Source organism: Leptonychotes weddellii, chromosome 6 (assembly GCF_054177405.1).
Source record: "Leptonychotes weddellii isolate Sample4059 chromosome 6, ASM5417740v2, whole genome shotgun sequence".
Lineage (NCBI taxonomy): Eukaryota > Metazoa > Chordata > Mammalia > Carnivora > Phocidae > Leptonychotes > Leptonychotes weddellii.
This window is the reverse complement of record NC_138374.1, coordinates 102,886,487-102,903,434: the sequence shown is the minus strand read 5'-3', so window position 1 is coordinate 102,903,434 and position 16,948 is coordinate 102,886,487. Positions and strand designations below refer to the sequence as shown.

Below are 16,948 nucleotides of genomic sequence, written 5' to 3'. Positions count from 1 at the left end.
AACATAAAAACCTAAAAGGTGTAAGAAAAAAAAAAAAATCACAAAATAGTGCCTCCCCTAAGATTTTCTTTAGAGGCTTAACAGGTGTTTATGGGACCCGGGAACATACCCCTGATGCTGTCCTAGGGGATCTATGATGTACACTTAAGCTAATGTGAAAATGAGGTAATCGGGGTACTTAATTTAATAAACTGTCTGAAAAGGGTCCAAGGCAGTTTTGCATTCTACTGAATTCCTGAATGGTGCACAGTGCTGTTTAAGGGTATGCCACTGCCTTTGGGGTGGCTAGGAGTGAGTGTGCATAGAATAAATGAGGTAATATATATATAAATAGTAACATACTATGTAACAGTTATTTTCATTGGAAAAGAGCCCCTTTATAAGCCTGAGCGGAGAAAGGGAGGACAAGCTTTGCAGTTGCTTCACAGGCCAAACCATGATTTATTAACTTTCACTAAAACAGTCCTGACATTTGGGGGTATAATTTTATGATCATACTTCATTCAAATGACAACATCCACTCAAATGAGTAAAATTGAAAATAGAACGGTTCCACGTTAACTGCATAAACATTCTACAATCAATTTTGCCAAAAAAAAAAAAAAAAGTTTTTAAAATTTTTACTGCTCCTGTGCTTTGAAGGCTAGCATTTTATTTTATTTTTTTAAAAGATTTCTTTATTTATTTGAGAGAGAGAGAGAGAACACAAGCAGAGGGAGAGGGAGAAGCAGGCTCTCCGCTGAGCTGGGAACCCGATGCAGGGCTCGATCCCAGGACCCTGGGATCATGACCTGAGCCGAAGGCAGACGCTTAACCAACTGAGCCACTCAGGCGCCCCTGAAGGCTAGCATTTTAAATTTCCTTTTCTCATTCTCACCCACCCAATCATTAAATCTGATCTTTCCCCAAAAAGCACCCTGATAAAGAATATTCCATGGCGCACACATGCATATAATGAAAAGGAGGATGAGGTACAAGAGAAGTCACAGTACCAGTCCTGAGCCATAATTAACAGTACAGAACTGTGAATAACGACATAAACCACTTCTACGGCAAAAACCTAATTCATGGCATAAGATATTTTTGTTGCTGCAATATGGTATTTTCCAGAGGACACAGAATATTTGAGTGACCTACTATGCATTTATCCAATGAAATACATTACTACTCAAGAAACGGGGTGTCCAGCACAAGGGAGAATTGTGAGAGTTCCTCCCTAAAGGGCCAGAATAACCTAATTTTAGAGATGCTGAATCCCGTTATCTCGTGGAAAAGAATTTCCATTTACGAGATCCCCATTCCCACACCGTTTTGTGAAGCTATGCCCAAAGTAACTTTCTCCAACCACCCCCCTACCATCCCTGCCATTCTTCCTCTAGCTAAATCCCTACCCTGGAGTATTCAACAGAGGAGAAAGACCCTGTCTCAAAGTTCTCGGCCTGCTCTATTCAAGTTTCTGATGCAGTGCAGGTTTATTCCGCTGTGTCTATACAGTGGCTCCCAGGAAAAGGCATGAGAAACTAACCTCTCACTGAAACGAGCATGTGCATCCATCAACTTCCTGTGTATTAGGCAAGGGACCATTAATCCCATCAGGCCCAGCTGGGACCACACCAGGCTGGTTCGTAACTGACTTGCCAACTTAAACTCCCACTGAAACCTGAAAGCTGAGCTTCCCTGCTAACCACTGCCACATGGTTCAGGAGAGTGTGGTAGGGTGATTCCAAATAGAAACCACGCCCTTCCTGACCAAAAGGATCCATCATATCGCCCAAGTAAATACCCCAGGCACTTTTATTTCTCTCTGAAGCTGCAAACCTAAGCCAGGTCTAGCTAATCCTCATGATACCTCGGGGTGAGCTATAAATCCCATTTAATTTCTCTGGCTTTCTTTGGAAAACAGGTCTGGTGCTTTGAGTTCTGCAATGAGCTCACTGCAATGAAGAAAAAAGAAGAATCAATTCCCAGGGAAAGGAACCACATCTCTGAATCAATGACTAAAAATGCACTACTAAGAAACAGTATAGAGAGAGGCACACTAAGGTGACATTTTCATACGAGTGGTTCCGTGGTCTATTTGGTTTGGAGTTTTTCATTTTAACGGAGGAAGCAGAAATGCATGCATCCACTCAAAAATACGCTAGTTTCTTCAGTGGTAGATCCGTGTGTGAATATTTTAGCGCCAAAGTAAGATCCCTCTTCAGTACAAAGAAAAAGATTCTAGTGAAGGCCTTTAAAAATAGTTTTGAGTTGTTGTCGTTTGTCTGTTCATTTACCTGTAGAGATGGTGGTATCCCCCACATGAGCTATTATGAATAGGGAAAGATTCTTTGAGGACTTCGTTTTTCCAGTTTTGCGACCAATGGCGCAGCTCTGATCTATCTGCAAGGGTTACAGATGCAGCCTTGGCAATTACCAGGGATTAAATCCACGATCTTATCTTAAGCATTTTGAAGAGTTAATCATCCAGAAGCAAGAGTTTAAAATATCTTGCATTACGTTGTAATAGGTTGCCTGTCAGAGCTAGCATTTTGGTTGTAAATTAAGAAACAGAGAGTTGGTATGCCTCCACATAAAACAGACAGGAATTACACTTAAGCATTAAAACTTTCAGTGAGGCATGGAAAATGCTTCAAAAGATGACTAGAAGCAGACTCCGAAACAGCACTTTATGCCATTTCATTCCAACGGCTTTGGAAAATAAACCACTCGACATGAGTTGGACGACCCTGGCGAACAACTTGTGTGCAATCCACCTCTACTCTGGGCAGGTCTGGGGTTTCTGTAACTGACCCGACTGCCCCATCTTCATTTGCCTAGCCCATCTTTCATAAAAGTATCAGAAAAGTGACTGTAGAGTGTAACAAAGGCCCAAGAAGCAAACCTCATAGCCAAGGGGGGTGGGGGGGAGAAAAATCACTCTTCTGAGGCTGTACGGCTCACTCAAATATCCAGAAAGATGAAGACTTACAAGTTAAGACGGGAAATTATTTCACCTACAATCTCTCTATCTAGAAAACAGACACTGGTGCCAGTCTGCCTCATAGAACTGACAGTACGAGAACAAGATCTCACGTTATAATCTTTACAAAGGCAAAAAGCAATACAAAATTCAGAGGCCAGAGATCTCCTAGCAGTCTACTCTTCAGCTGACTCTTGATCAGTGTGATTTTAGCCCTGGGCAAATACAAACATATATGGATATGGTGAGAGCTCAGGCTCTCAAATACAGCAAACTCCACTATTACCAGACAGGCCAGGAAATGAGGTCTTCCGTTTAACCGAATACTCTCTTCATCACACGTTACGTAACCAATGCCCAGAAAATTAGCATAAAATCAAACCACAGAAATATCCCTAATGTAAGTCAGCTTAAGCTAGTTAAGATTCGGTATCTTTACAGATTCTAGCCATTATGAAAACAGCAAAATGTGGGACATTTCTACTGTAGCCCATAGCTTGGGATAAATCACCTTTTAGTAAAAACGAAAATATAAATTCACAAAAGAAAAAGGGGATAAATCTGAGGATCATCACCCACCCTATGAAATGATCAGGGATTTTTTTTTTTAAGGCTCCTTTAAAAACGAGGGCTCTTAGTCTAGCCGTAGGAGAGATCCAAGAGTTATCGAATTCACCATTCCCAAGAGTAGATTTCCTGATAAAGCAATGGGTCTCTGTCTTAAATAAAGTTTAGCTGTGAAGGTACCTTTGTGAAATTATTTATCCCTCCTCCATTTATTATTCTCTAGTTAAAAGTAGAGTCAGGAGTAACCCTAAAGGAAATAATTCTAGCATATTTCTAGATTTTACTGGATTCTTTATATTCCAAAAAAGTTCTTAATATTCCTTATTCCTATTAACATGGCCTCCTTGCCTTTCTTAGAAGAGTGCTGTTTAGTAGAAATACAAATATAAGCCCCATATTTGATTTTACATTTTCTAACAGCTACATTAAAAAAGTACAGCAAAATTAATTTTAATAAATTTTATTTAAAAAAATATATTCAAAATAGTATGCTTTCAACATGTAACTAATATAAAAATGATTTAAGAGATATTTTAACTTTTTTCATACTAGATCTTTGGAATCTGATGTGTATTTTACAGTAATGGCGCAGCTCGGCTCAAACTAGTCACACTTCAAGTGTTCAGTGGCCACATGTGGCCAGTGGCTACCATATTGGACAATACAACCTTAATAACTGTTCAAGAAATTGAAAGATTCTGGCTCAATGTCTGATCACGGTTTCTAATAATTCAAGCCATCTAAAAATGAAACAAGCAGACTTAAAAAAGGATAAGAACCCACTCTTTGGAGGTGTTGTGGCAGAGTCTAGAGAGCCCACGTGGTGTCTCACAGAGGAGACCACCATACTGAGTGCTTCCCATGTGCCAAGCTCTGTAATACTGTGGCAATGTTGCAAAAACTAATTCTTTTAATCCTCCCAACAACTCATGGAGTTTACTACTATTACCATCTCCATTTACAGATGAGGAGACAGAGGCACAGAGCAGTTAAGTAACTATCCAAGGTGACACAGGTAGTAAGTGGGAGAGTCAAGACTCAAACTCAGGCAGCTTGGTCCACACTCACATTCATAGCCATAAACCCCGCTGCTTCTCCACGCATTTATTTTTTTTAAATATGAGAATTAGTCATAAGACACACTGTTTTCACTATTTCTCTCTTAACCTAGGCCAGTGATTTTCAAACTGTACTGGAAGGTAGGAAGGGCACAAGGACACGGGGTTGCAGATACCCACCCGCTCTGTAAACACAACAGCTCCATTTTATACATGGAAGATCCACCTAAGATCTCATTTGAAGCAAAGAAAAGGGTGACCTCCATTAATCCAAACATGTTTTAACCATATTACCAGAATTCTAATTTTCTGAGCCTCTACATCTTAAGTCTTTTCCTTAATAAGAGTTCCTAGGGGCGCCTGGGTGGCTCAGTAGGTCAAGCAGGTTAAGCGTCTGCCTTCCGCTCAGGTCATGATCCCAGGGTCCTGGGATCGAGCCCCGCATTGGGCTCCCTGATCGGCGGGAAGACTGCTTCTCCCTCTGCCTCTCCCACGGCTTGTGCTCTCTCTCTTTCAAATAAATAAATAAAATCTTTAAAAAAAAAAAAAAAAGTTCCTAGCCAGAAATTCATACCTAATTTTTTTTTCTGAACTTAAACCAATTAAAAAATTTGGGTTTTTTTCCCTAAGGAATCCATTTTATTTCTTCTTGCCAGGACTATTGTTAAGTCCACCCAGCTAGCATCTCTGTCCCTCCTGTCACCCAATCCTCATTCTCTATTTGGTACTTTTCCTAAAATGCAAGGTGTTCACGTCACACTCCGCCTTGAAATCCTCAGATGGCTTCCCCATCTCACCGCAGTGCTTTATTCTCCAAACAGCTCAAAGAGGATTTAACACGAGGCTAAAATAATTGTGAAACACTGGCTTCAACACCTTTAAAAAAAAAATAGCACTTATGAGGGTGTTTCCCAAAGCATTTTACCACAGCTCCTTTTCTGCGGCAACACGTGCACCCCCGGGAATCCGAACAGTGGAGTCAGCGTGCCTGGGTTTGAGCCAGCCCCAGCACGGCCAGCAGGTCACCCTGTGCTGCGATGAACCCATCGGTAACATGGAGACAGCCAGAGAAGCCACCTCACAGAGTTAAGAGAATTTGATGAATTGATATGGAGAGGGTGCTCGGCACAAGACGGGGTGCATTAAAAGGTGGCAGTTATTTTAACGATTTTTGTGACACATTTTAGAAACAGAACCCAGTTGAAACTCCCTAGCCAAACACGTCAAACCCTTCAAAAGCGGACTCCCACCTGCCTTTCTACACTCCTACCCTCCCTGCCGTGACCCCTCCACACCCACACCCACACACACCACTGCAAAATGAACTCTGCCCTTCCCTGAAAATTCCACATGCTTTCCTGTTTCTGTACCTCAGCACGGGTTGTCCCCTTTGCTTTGTTTCTTGTTTGTCCTAATCTCTAAACTCCAGGGTTTCAGGGAGCAGGGACCCTCTCATATTCAGCTTCCCTCAGGCCTTGATGCATTTGCTGACACTATGAGCCTGGCCTGGGTCCTCTCAATGCCATCTGAAATGGCAGCATATCAGTACATTCAAAACCAGACATGGTTCTCAAAAAGTCTGCCATGTGGATCCATGTCATTATACATTTGTCAAAACCCACAGAACGCACAACACCAAGAGTGAACCCTAATGTAAACTATGGATCCGGGTGATAATGACGTGTTAACTTGGGTTCATCTGATTCTGACGTATGTTCTACTCTGGTGTGGGGGAGGGTGTGGGAGTGGGGGGAGCAGGAGGTATACAGGACTCTGTTTTCCACTCAATTTTGCTATAAAGCTAAAGTGCTTTAAGAAATCACATCAAGGGGCGCCTGAGTGGCTCAGCTGGTTAAGCGGCTGCCTTCGGCTCAGGTCATGATCCCAGGGTCCTGGGATCGAGCCCCACATCGGACTCCCTGCTCGGCGGAGAGCCTGCTTCTCCCTCTCCCTCTGTCTGCCGCTCTGCCTACTTGTGCTCTCTCTATCTCTGTTAAATAAATAAATAAAAATCTTAAAAAAAAAAAATAAATAAAATCAATTTTTAAAATGATAAAACAAAGTGGCAAAACACAAATGATAATTAATGTAGATCAAAAGTGAAATCAATTAATTTTCCTTTCCTAATATAATGCTATTATAAAATCTAGGAAACATCTAGACTCCAGAATACTTCTAAGGGCAAAACCAAATAGCCACCATAATCTGGTTTCCAAGCCTTAATAAAGACTAAACATTTTGCTATATTTTAGACAGATTTTCACTTTCTCCTCTCAAGCTCCATTAGCTCGATTTGGAAAATGACCCGAATACAAAGAAAGTCAAGTGAGTAGAGCAGACCCTAGGTTCATCCCCTCCTCCTCCTGCTTCTGGAACAATGCATTCCTCCTCGAGGTGTGTATGTGGAAATGAAGAACAAAGTAGTAGATTGCCTGATCTCACCAGAGTAGCTATAGCATTACCTTCAATGTCGTCTGTCACAGAACAAAAGCATACAATTAAAAAAAGAAAGTGATTTGCTCTAATGTGGATGCGCCCATTTAGAGCATGTCAAAATAAAGCCAGCGTTAAATGTCAACCCCACCTTAGCATTAGAAGATCAATCACACTGCAACACACACTTGACAGAAGAATCTGGACATCACGGCTTTATCCTTTGTGACAACAGTCGTGGGCTAATCCGGGTTTGACCTCTGCCCTCTTGCTGAGAGAAACAATAGTCTGTTGAGAGTAATTATTACCATACACATCTCCAGACCCTCCTCCCGTTGCACCTTAGACTCTAGCTCTACCTGGTGATGCACACAGATGCCTTCTTAGCCCCCATGAATGGCACCTACCCTTCTGAACCCTTCCATCTTCAAAAATCCAATTCCCCATGCCCTGGATGGCCTTGCTTTCTTTTCCACCTGAAGTCCTAGGCATCCTTCAAGTCCCCATTCAGAGAGTGAAGGCTCTGTTCATCTTTCACCAAGCATCCTCTCCCCCTCCCAGGGCCACCGTAGTCAGTGGCACAGACTGTGTACTGCACAACTCTAAGGGTAGCCTTTGCCTTTCAGGCCTGCCCCTGCGCTGCCTTGTAGCATGGATCACATTCGATCTTCACTTCACTTAAATGCTGGATTCCCCTACTCACCTGTGCATAGCTTGAAGACAAAATTATACCCTATTTATCTTCATTCATCAAGTCCTAACACAGTAACTGGCACACTGCGGTTGCTCAAGATTTTCTTCAATCAAAAATTCTTAAGACACTAAAATTGGGACAATCATAAATTATTAGACGCAGCACTACGCATTTCCCATACCAAATCTCTTTTGATATTTACAACAGCCCCCATAAGATACGTAAGGTGAGTATCATTATTCCGCTTTTATAGGTGAAAAAAATGATGCCCAGAGAAGGGCAGTAACTTTTCCAAGCACACCTAACTCATAAGCGACAGAACTATCACTTGAACCCAAGTCCAAGACGTGAAAGACTGAGCTTATAACTGCTTCAGCACATGATATAGTGCCTCCCGATACATGCAAAGAATCATTATCCTAATGTGAGTTACTGAGAATACTCAAAAGTGGCACGATCTATAACTAAACTCTTCGAAAGAAATTTAGACCAGTCTTCTAACAGATCTATCTCCAGTCTTAAGGTTTCTCCTTTATGCCCATGCATATATGTAAATATGTATACCCAAATGTGCCACTGATAAGCAAAAAGAAACCAGCTATCAACCAACAAGGTCAGAACACCTCCCGTGTTTTTCCGCTGGGTCAGCCACCAAAGCTGCATGTAGCTGTGGGACAGGAGAGTCTCCGTCAGGAAAATACACTTCAAATGAAGCCCCGATCACAGAAACCAAAGCATAAACCCGCAGACTGGCAGGAGACAGACGTGCTCAGGTGAAACAGTCCCCCCAGAGGACGGCAGTCAGTCTGCGGAGGACGCCAAGGGGAGAGGAAGACCTTCCCGGACCCCCCTTCCAGTGTGCATGCGGCGAGAAGGTGGATCATGAGGCCAGTATGCAGGACGACATCAAACACCATCATTTCCAGCAGGCACCACCGCTCACCCTACCACCCTGCCGAGGCAGGCGATGTGGGCACAGGGCCTAGGACAACCACAGAGCTTTTCCCGGTCCTCAGATCCCAGGGGCTTGTAGTCCCTTCCACGCTGGTAACCACTGTATCTATTACATCATCTTACCCACTGGCCCGCCTGCTCCAAAGTGGCTCTCAGGACACACCTGCGGGGGGGAGGGGGAGTGGGGTCTCAGGAAACCCTCTTCTCTCGAATGTCTATAAGGCTGGAAAAAGCAGGGCTGCCCTAGGAGTCTCCTTCTGAAGAGTGATAACCTGACCGCCTTCACGGTCAACCCTGGCTTTGCTTCAAGCCCGAAGTAGTCTCACAGACGGCGCCAAGAAAAGGAGGGTCAGTTAGAATCTTGAAAGGAACAAAACGCCCATTTTACAAGCGCCCACAAAAAGCCTCACTGGTCATGCTCCTTTTAAATACTTTTCCCCTCTTTGAAGAGGAAAATATAGAAACAAACAAACAAAAACGAAAAGCAGCTGCAAACACCCCCTCCGTGCGTGTTTTCTCCTAGACCTGCAGCTGGAACGCCAAAACGCCAGCTACCCACTCAATGGTTTGAAAGAGAGACAATGACTTTAGACGCTACCCCCAATCCCCAACCTCCTCACCGGCGGAACGAAAGGGAAGCCGCCACCCTGTGCACGCTCTGGGCGGGGTCCTTGCTTGTCACGCATCGGGGCAGGCCTCCTGATCCACTGAGGCTGCGAGATCAAGCCCAGGCCAAGGGCAGCAGGACCCTTCTACACCGGACGCTGGGGCTGGAAAGCCGGGCAGGTGCCAAGCGGCAGGTGGCCGGTCCCTTCGGTGAGTTCGGGCCTCAGCCGCCCGGCCCTCCCGCGCACTCCCGCTCTTACCTCGCGCAACTCCAGCCTCTGGGCCACGGCCTCCAGGCACTCCTGCCCGGTGCTCTCCACCGACAGCGTGCACTCGATCACATTGCTGTCCAGCAGGCGGATCCGCGTGACAAAGCAGTTCTTGCTCAGGACGTTGTAGCGCCGCGTGCGGCGGAGTTTCAGGCCGAAAGGCATGGCGATGTGGCCCCCCCGACGCCGCCTTCCCTTCCTGGCGCCCACGCCCCTGAGACGGCCTTAGCAGCTTCGTGACTGGGTGACGACACTACGGCACGTGCTCCTCCAGATGCCGAGAGAGGTGTCCATGTCCGGCGCGGCCCTCCAGAGGATCGCTGCAAACGGACAAGCAGCAAGGTCATCAGCGGTGAGGGAAGCTCGAGATAGTCCGCACGAGTGAGCACACAGCCCCGGGACGGGATGAACACCCCGCTTTGGGAACCAGCAAGCTCTGAGGCTCCCAAGCGTCTTGGCGGAGCCCATGCTCTTTATCTTATCTTACCTTATTGGGGGGGATCTGATAAAATCCACTGGACAGCTGAGGACAGTGAGGGTCGGAGAGATGAAAAGAATGCATCCAAAGATGCACAGAGTGAATGGCAAAGCCAGAATCTGAACCGATGTCTGTTCAATGTTAACGTCACATGCTTTTCTCACTGTACCATCCTGTCCGCTCAAGAAAGCAGCAGGAGTGGAATCTGAGCACTGTTTAACTTCTATCTTTTATCTCATTCCGATCTCATTAACAACCTGATTGGGTAGATTTTATGATCCCCCTTTTAGGGAAGAAAGAAGTGAGGCTCCAAGAATTCAGTGCTCGCTGATCCTGAACTTAGGATCTTATCTTGTTCCTCCCTCCCTCTTTGCAACACTGCCTCCTTCTTTTCATTAACAGGTGTCTTTATTTTTTTTTTAATATTTATTCTGTTATTTGCTTTTATCTTCTTATTTACTTTACACATTTAGAATGGAGGATAGAAAAATGGAAGGAATGCACATTTTGTATGTCAGAATGTCAGCAACATTCTGCATTTTAAAATGTTTCAAATACATGAATCCTTTTGTGCATTTAATATCACAACTCTGTGTTTTTCTTCACCAAATAGTTAAGACAGTTCAACGTGGGGAACCACCCGACCATCATTTTGTTCTTTTACAAAACAACGCCTGATGCAAAAGTCTTGTCACCAAATTGCAGATACTTTAACTTACTAATAATGAGATGTACGGACACCCTGATGTCCCACCAAAGTTGATTGATAACATGATTGCCATGGAGAACACAAGAATAAAACAACAATAAAAGCGGCTTTACTGTTTCACCCTGAGCCAGCAACGCTCCCACTGGGAGCTCATTAATCATATCTACCAAAGAAGCCAGAAAGGTCCAGACAGCCTTTCTGTCCCACTTTCCCTTCTCCATTCAGCTCAAAAGACCATCTCTTGCTCCTATGATCGTTCTGTTACCTTGATTCCCTAACTCAAGCAGATTCAGCCTGTCTTCACACCCTTCATCCACAGAATTACCTTTGAGCCCCTGGACACTTAGATGGGCAAGTATGAATAACTACTTACAGAAATTCCTGAATTAATAAATAAAGTGACTTTAATATTTAAGAACTACCCCAGACCTCACCGAGGTTGTCAGGGCACAACCCTACAACACAGCAAAACATACTCCCCAGACTCCCTCCGCCAGTCTTTGATGCCTGCCCCCTGGCACATTCCTTAGCATGACAGGTATATGTTTTATGATGGCTTAAAATACACATGCTAGAGACTGTGGCTTGGTAAAATCTATTAACGTTTCTAAATCACTCTGTGTTGGCAGAGTGTCGTGTTTACCTCTAAGGTAGGCCAACCTGATGATCTGATATCTGCAGAAGAGACGATGTAGGGACCCACCCAAAAAAGCAAAAAAGAGAGAGCCCGAATTCAAACACAGAGCCCTTAAGAGTTGACTACTCACACATTCATTCCCTCACTTGTTGAAGCACAGGGCAAGAAGACACCAAGATTTCACTCGTATAATAAATATTTGCTCTGTGGGCAGAAGCCACATTTCTAATCCTGGGCCAGGTACTTTATATTTGGGTGTGTCTCACCTTAAACACCTATGAAAGAATGTGGCTGGCTGGGTATACGTTTATCCCAGCCACTATTAAAAACAATCCCTTCTGTGTATTCTATAGGACGCCATCCATCATGCACAGTTAGTGAAATAAAAAGTAAATGTACACAAAATAGAGATGATTGCAATTTTTATAATAAATGAAAACACGCAAAGTAATGGGAAAGAATGTAAGTTCACTAAAAGGATGAACAGGGCTAGGTAGAGCTGATATTATATCGAACTCTCTATATTGTACACATTTCTTATTTTTTTTTTAAGATTTTATTTATTTATTTGACAGAGAGAGACACAGCGAGAGAGTGAACACAAGCAGGGGGAGTGGGAGAGGGAGAAGCAGGCTCCCCGCTGAGCAGGGAGCCGGATGCCGGGCTCCATCCCAGGACCCTGGGATCATGACCTGAGCGGAAGGCAGACACTTAATGACTGAGCCACCTAGGCGCCCCGCCTTATATTATTTTTGCAAATAAAGATTAGCATATTCTAAATATGTTAGCTACTAAAAATGGTATGTCAGAAGCAACGTCTGACAATCTGGCAATATATCTCCTAGAAAATACCAAACTATTTTAAAGAGTTTTAAAACAATTTAAATCTTCAATCTGTAAGAAACTTGCCAGGTAAGGTATCAAGAAAAAAGTTATAAGAAAACTGGTCTGAAAAGTCAATGTCATGAAACAAAAAAATTGAACAGGGAGTGGGGGAGGAAGGTGGCTCTCGAGTAAAAGAGATTTAGGACTTCTAAAAACAAAATGCAATGTGTGAACTTTAATCAAATCCAGGGTTAAAAAAATAGCTATGAAAGACATGAGACAGGGAAATTTGAAATAGGGAATGGAAATTAGATATTAATGTATTACTGATAATTTTCTTCCATTTTTGATAGCGGAATTGTGCTCATCTAACAGAATGCTTCAGGAGATGCCAATGGATACATCTAGGAGTAAAAATGTCGTAATATCTGTAATTTACTCACAAATGGCTAAAAAAAACCCAATACGTACATATACGAATTCAGAGTTGAACAAATATGACAGAACATTAAGAGTTGTTGAATCTAGATGGTTGGGTGTACAGGTATTCACTGCACTGTTCTTTCAGCTTTTCTGTATACCTAAAAATGTTCATAGTCAAAAGATTTAAAAAAAAAGGCAACCCTCAATGCCATAGCCCTCACAGCTCGGTTGAAATGCAGCTGCCTCTTTCAATAGATTTCTCTGATCCCTCCCAGCAAAGTATTCTTTGTCTGAACTCCCACATCATTTCTGCGTATTTTAACATACCAATCAAACTCGTGTTAAAAGTATTAGCACATTTGACTCTAAACTCCTCCAGAGCCAGAGACCTATTTTCTCCATCTTTCACACCTACATCTTTCACCTAAATTAAAAGCTCCTGGTATTTATACCCAGAACTTGTTTAGTCACAGAGCTGTAACCCTGGGAAGGGCTTCCAGGAGCTCATTTAAGACACTCCTCACCTCTAGGATGGGCTCCACCTGAATGATTTCAAGTAGATAACCTATGTGACACTCAACTGTAACCATAGGGTTTGAGAAGAGGACCTCTTTTTTTTTTTTTTAAAGATTTTATTTATTTATTTGATAGAGAGAGAGAGACAGCGAGAGAGGGAACACAAGCAAGGGGAGTGGGAGAGGGAGAAGCAGGCCTCCCGCTGAGCAGGGAGCCTGATGCGGGGCTCGATCCCAGGACTCTGGGATCATGACCCGAGCCGAAGGCAGACGCTTAACGACTGAGCCACCCAGGCGCCCCTGAGAAGAGGACCTCTTAATCCCTTTCTGTTTTACCATCTGAATAGTCTATGAATTATCCGCCATGTTTAGCTCTCAAAGAATCCATAGCACATGTATCACGAGTCCATCTTTTAACTATTAAACAGGCACAGAGTTCTTCATTACATGGAACCCAGCACCCTCTGTATTTTAAGCCTAATTCCTCCTCTTTGTCCTTGCTAGCCAGAGGGAGCAAGGATTAAGATACGCCACCAGACAGTAGACTGGATGTGAAATCTATTACAAGCAAGTCCTCTCTGTTAAATAGTCTGGCTCTTGGCACTCTAATTACTTTGCCCATGTGGCTCTCAGGGGCCATATTTACTGTAGCACATGAACAACATTATAAAACCTAGAACTAAGTGCCATATTCTCCTAAAAAGGTCATACGTTTATGATGCTTTAGATTTTCCTGACAAGAGATCAAATTAGGGGGTCATCATTCTATTTACTGTAAGATTTGTCTGTTTGTTTTTTTAATGGAAAGCTCCCTTACAAATAAAGTCACTTAAAAGATAAAGTTTTATCTACTCTTCAGGAACATCTCCAGTAAATAATACCAAGCTGCAAATGTTGCTGAGACCCATTCATGGAAGGGACTCTTTGTTGTTATTGTTAGTATAGACAGTAAAACCAACAGTGCTTATTTTTTTTTCAAGACCAAGAGGAACATATTCTAACTTCAAAACATCATCTGCTGATCCTCTTTTTCAAAGATGTACCTTAGTGAGAAAAGTAGCATTGGATAAGAGTTAGACCCTAGCCCTTTAGTGATGAGAGTCGCTGGGAATAAGAAGCAAATGTGAAAAAAATAAAATCGCAAGGAAAGTGCCACCAACTCTTTGACCTCTCCGGCAGCTTGCGGGGGTCTCTGGGTCTGTGAAGTAACTGACAAGTGCATGTTGAAGGCTGCCCGGAGGAAGGACACCCACATGACAGAAGGTGGGAGGTGCAATGGAGCAGGGAGGTCCTCTCCAAGGACCAAAATTTACTCGGGAAACAAACGGAACATGTGCAAACCTTCCTGCAAGAACCGGCCTGGGTGAACGCCAAGTGACTTAACCTCTCCCAGCCTCAGTTTACGGAGGATATTACCCACCCCACCGGTTTGTGAGAAGCCAATGAGAAAATGCTTCTGTGGGTGTACACATGTCCCCTTCCCCCTCATACAGGAAGCCAGGTTTGCTCAAAGATAGCACAGCAGCTGTGAAAAGAAGGGCTTGAGTACCCTACCACCTACATTAAAAAAAAAAAAGCAAACAACACAGGAGTTGAACACGAAGGTATGACAAGTCCACAGGGAAACTGACCAAGTATAAAACTTGAACCATGTACTCTCCTAGCACTCCACCTTGTAATCCCCCAAACACTGACACCTGGAGCAAAAAGGAGTCCATCATTAGAAGAAATGCTCCCATAAAGAGCCCATCCTAAGAGGGTAAGAAGGCTGTGGCCTTTTTCTTATCTTCGTCAATAACATGTATATTGTCTTGTGTTAAACAATTGTACTTTTTTTCAGTGGAAAATGATTCCAAATTGCTGTTGGTTTTATAATCCACATAGCTGTGTCTCTAGAGCTGACATCACAGTCTCCCTCACCCCAGAGAAACCCCTGGATGTGTCTTAGCTCCCCAAAGAAAATTTTGAAGGGAAGGATCTGTGTCAGATTCAGATTTGTAGTCTCCTTTGGACATGGCAGAAAGCTAACTAAATATTTGTCATTATGATGAAAGAATGAATCCTGAAATAGTTGTTTTTGAGGCCAAGCTAGGGCAGGGGCCTCCAGATGACCTCAAGTGACACCTGAGGAATTTGGAGCCTGAGATAGGTCTGACTTTCGGGGCCTTAAAAGAGGCTAAACTGTGGAGAAGAGGGTTGAGAAGTTACTCAGCTCACTGGTGCTCTTTGAGGGGAAAAAAAAATTGAACCCAGATTTCTAAAAGAACATTCCCACCACCCAAGTTTGCCTTTTCCAGCCCTTGATGTGTCTTAGACTGGGGGTGGTCTCAGAGACCAGAGAGATGCCACATCCCATGGAATTTCTTTGCAAAAACTACAATGGAATTACTCATGTGATAATCCAATGTGCCCATGATTGCCGAAAGCAATTTGTAGGGACATTTGCTCTGTAAACACTACACTTTAAAGGCCTTCTATAGAATAGGCTACAGTAGGAGAGAACATACAGAAAAGCTTCAAAGTCACTTCTAAAACTCATTCCTGACCAATCAGCTTCCAAAAAGATCTAATATATACGTTTCCATCTTTTAACTATCAGTTGTGGATTTACCTTCTACTTTCTTTCCCCCCTCCAAACATATCAACAAAACACCTGCCAAGTTGAAAACACAAAGCAAAGCCAGCTTTCTCATAATATAGAAAGTCAGTTGGCTGATCTAAAAAATTTTAAACATGATGGGTAAGAAGTGGAGAGACCTTTCAGAATACCAACCAAATACAGCTTAATCCTCTGTCCTGAATTACCTGCACAGTCTTCAGGGGAAAGACAGAAATTAAAATCCAAATCTTAAACACTGTCATCCTTTTATTTCCTACGCTATATTATGTATACTTGCCTTGCTTTTTTCCTAAGGGTGAATTCTGAAATCACGAACAAAAGCTAACTGCTGTTTAGCTGCATTCTGTATTTACTAACAGTCTCTGGAATTTTTCCAGCATTCCACATTATTACAACTCCCAAGCATACCTCACAGAACTATGTAACCCTGGTCTGGGTGTGAGAAAGGAAAAAATGATGCAATTAGTCCATCCTGTGTATAAACCTGCATGAGGCACAGCTCAGTTTTGAAAAGTACTATGTCATTTTTCTAAGGAGACTTTTAAAAAGGGTTAGGAGGGCATGGGGCAAAAAAGACTATGGAAAATGCCTTCTCTGATTCCCCCTTGAAGAAGAGCAGAGAGGAACGTAGTTCTGTTCGGTGAAAAAAAAAATCACTGTCGGTTTCTTCTATAAATTTTAGTACTATAGAATACCCAAATTATAGCCATATATCGAATTATTTGAAGCCAAGTAAAATGTGGTGCAAGGTTTAAAGCACAAGCCCCTAACTGTTAGCTGCTAAATAACTAGAACAAAAGCAAGAATGGTCACATTTTTAAATTCCTTCCTCTCCCTCCAGCTAACTCACTTGCAAACATCCAGTGGTGGGAGGTAGAGAAATGTGTCTACATTTCTGTATTTGGAGCTGTATCTGAGGTTAGAATGATTCCTGCTCTAGGACCCACTACAGTGGTACCTGACCTCCACGAAAGAGGGCTGCATGCCAACTACATGCACGCGGAATAGCGCCGAAAACCAGGAAATGGAGCCAAAACGTCCTCGAAGCTATCAAATATCACAAAGTCCTTAATTCCAACAACATACACTTTGCTCAAGAAACAAACAAAAAACCACCCTCACACTTCATTTACTCTAACTTGATATACCTTCACAAACCTTGCTTCTTAGCCCTTAGCAGATTTAAAAGAGATAAAGT

The 16,948-nt window shown here is 43.0% G+C and overlaps 1 protein-coding gene across 3 annotated transcripts in view; it reads right to left on the bottom strand.

Annotated features, from left to right (window-relative positions):
- The window catches only part of PTPN14 (protein tyrosine phosphatase non-receptor type 14), a 192,844-nt gene that overhangs the window by 95,633 nt on the left and 80,263 nt on the right, over positions 1-16,948 (bottom strand). For all 3 annotated transcript variants that reach the window (XM_081824800.1, XM_081824801.1, XM_081824799.1), the window contains exon 2: positions 9,535-9,863. In XM_081824800.1, the coding sequence (XP_081680926.1) occupies positions 9,535-9,708 (174 nt within the window). In that variant the 5' untranslated portion in view covers positions 9,709-9,863. The remainder of the gene's footprint in view (positions 1-9,534; positions 9,864-16,948) is intronic.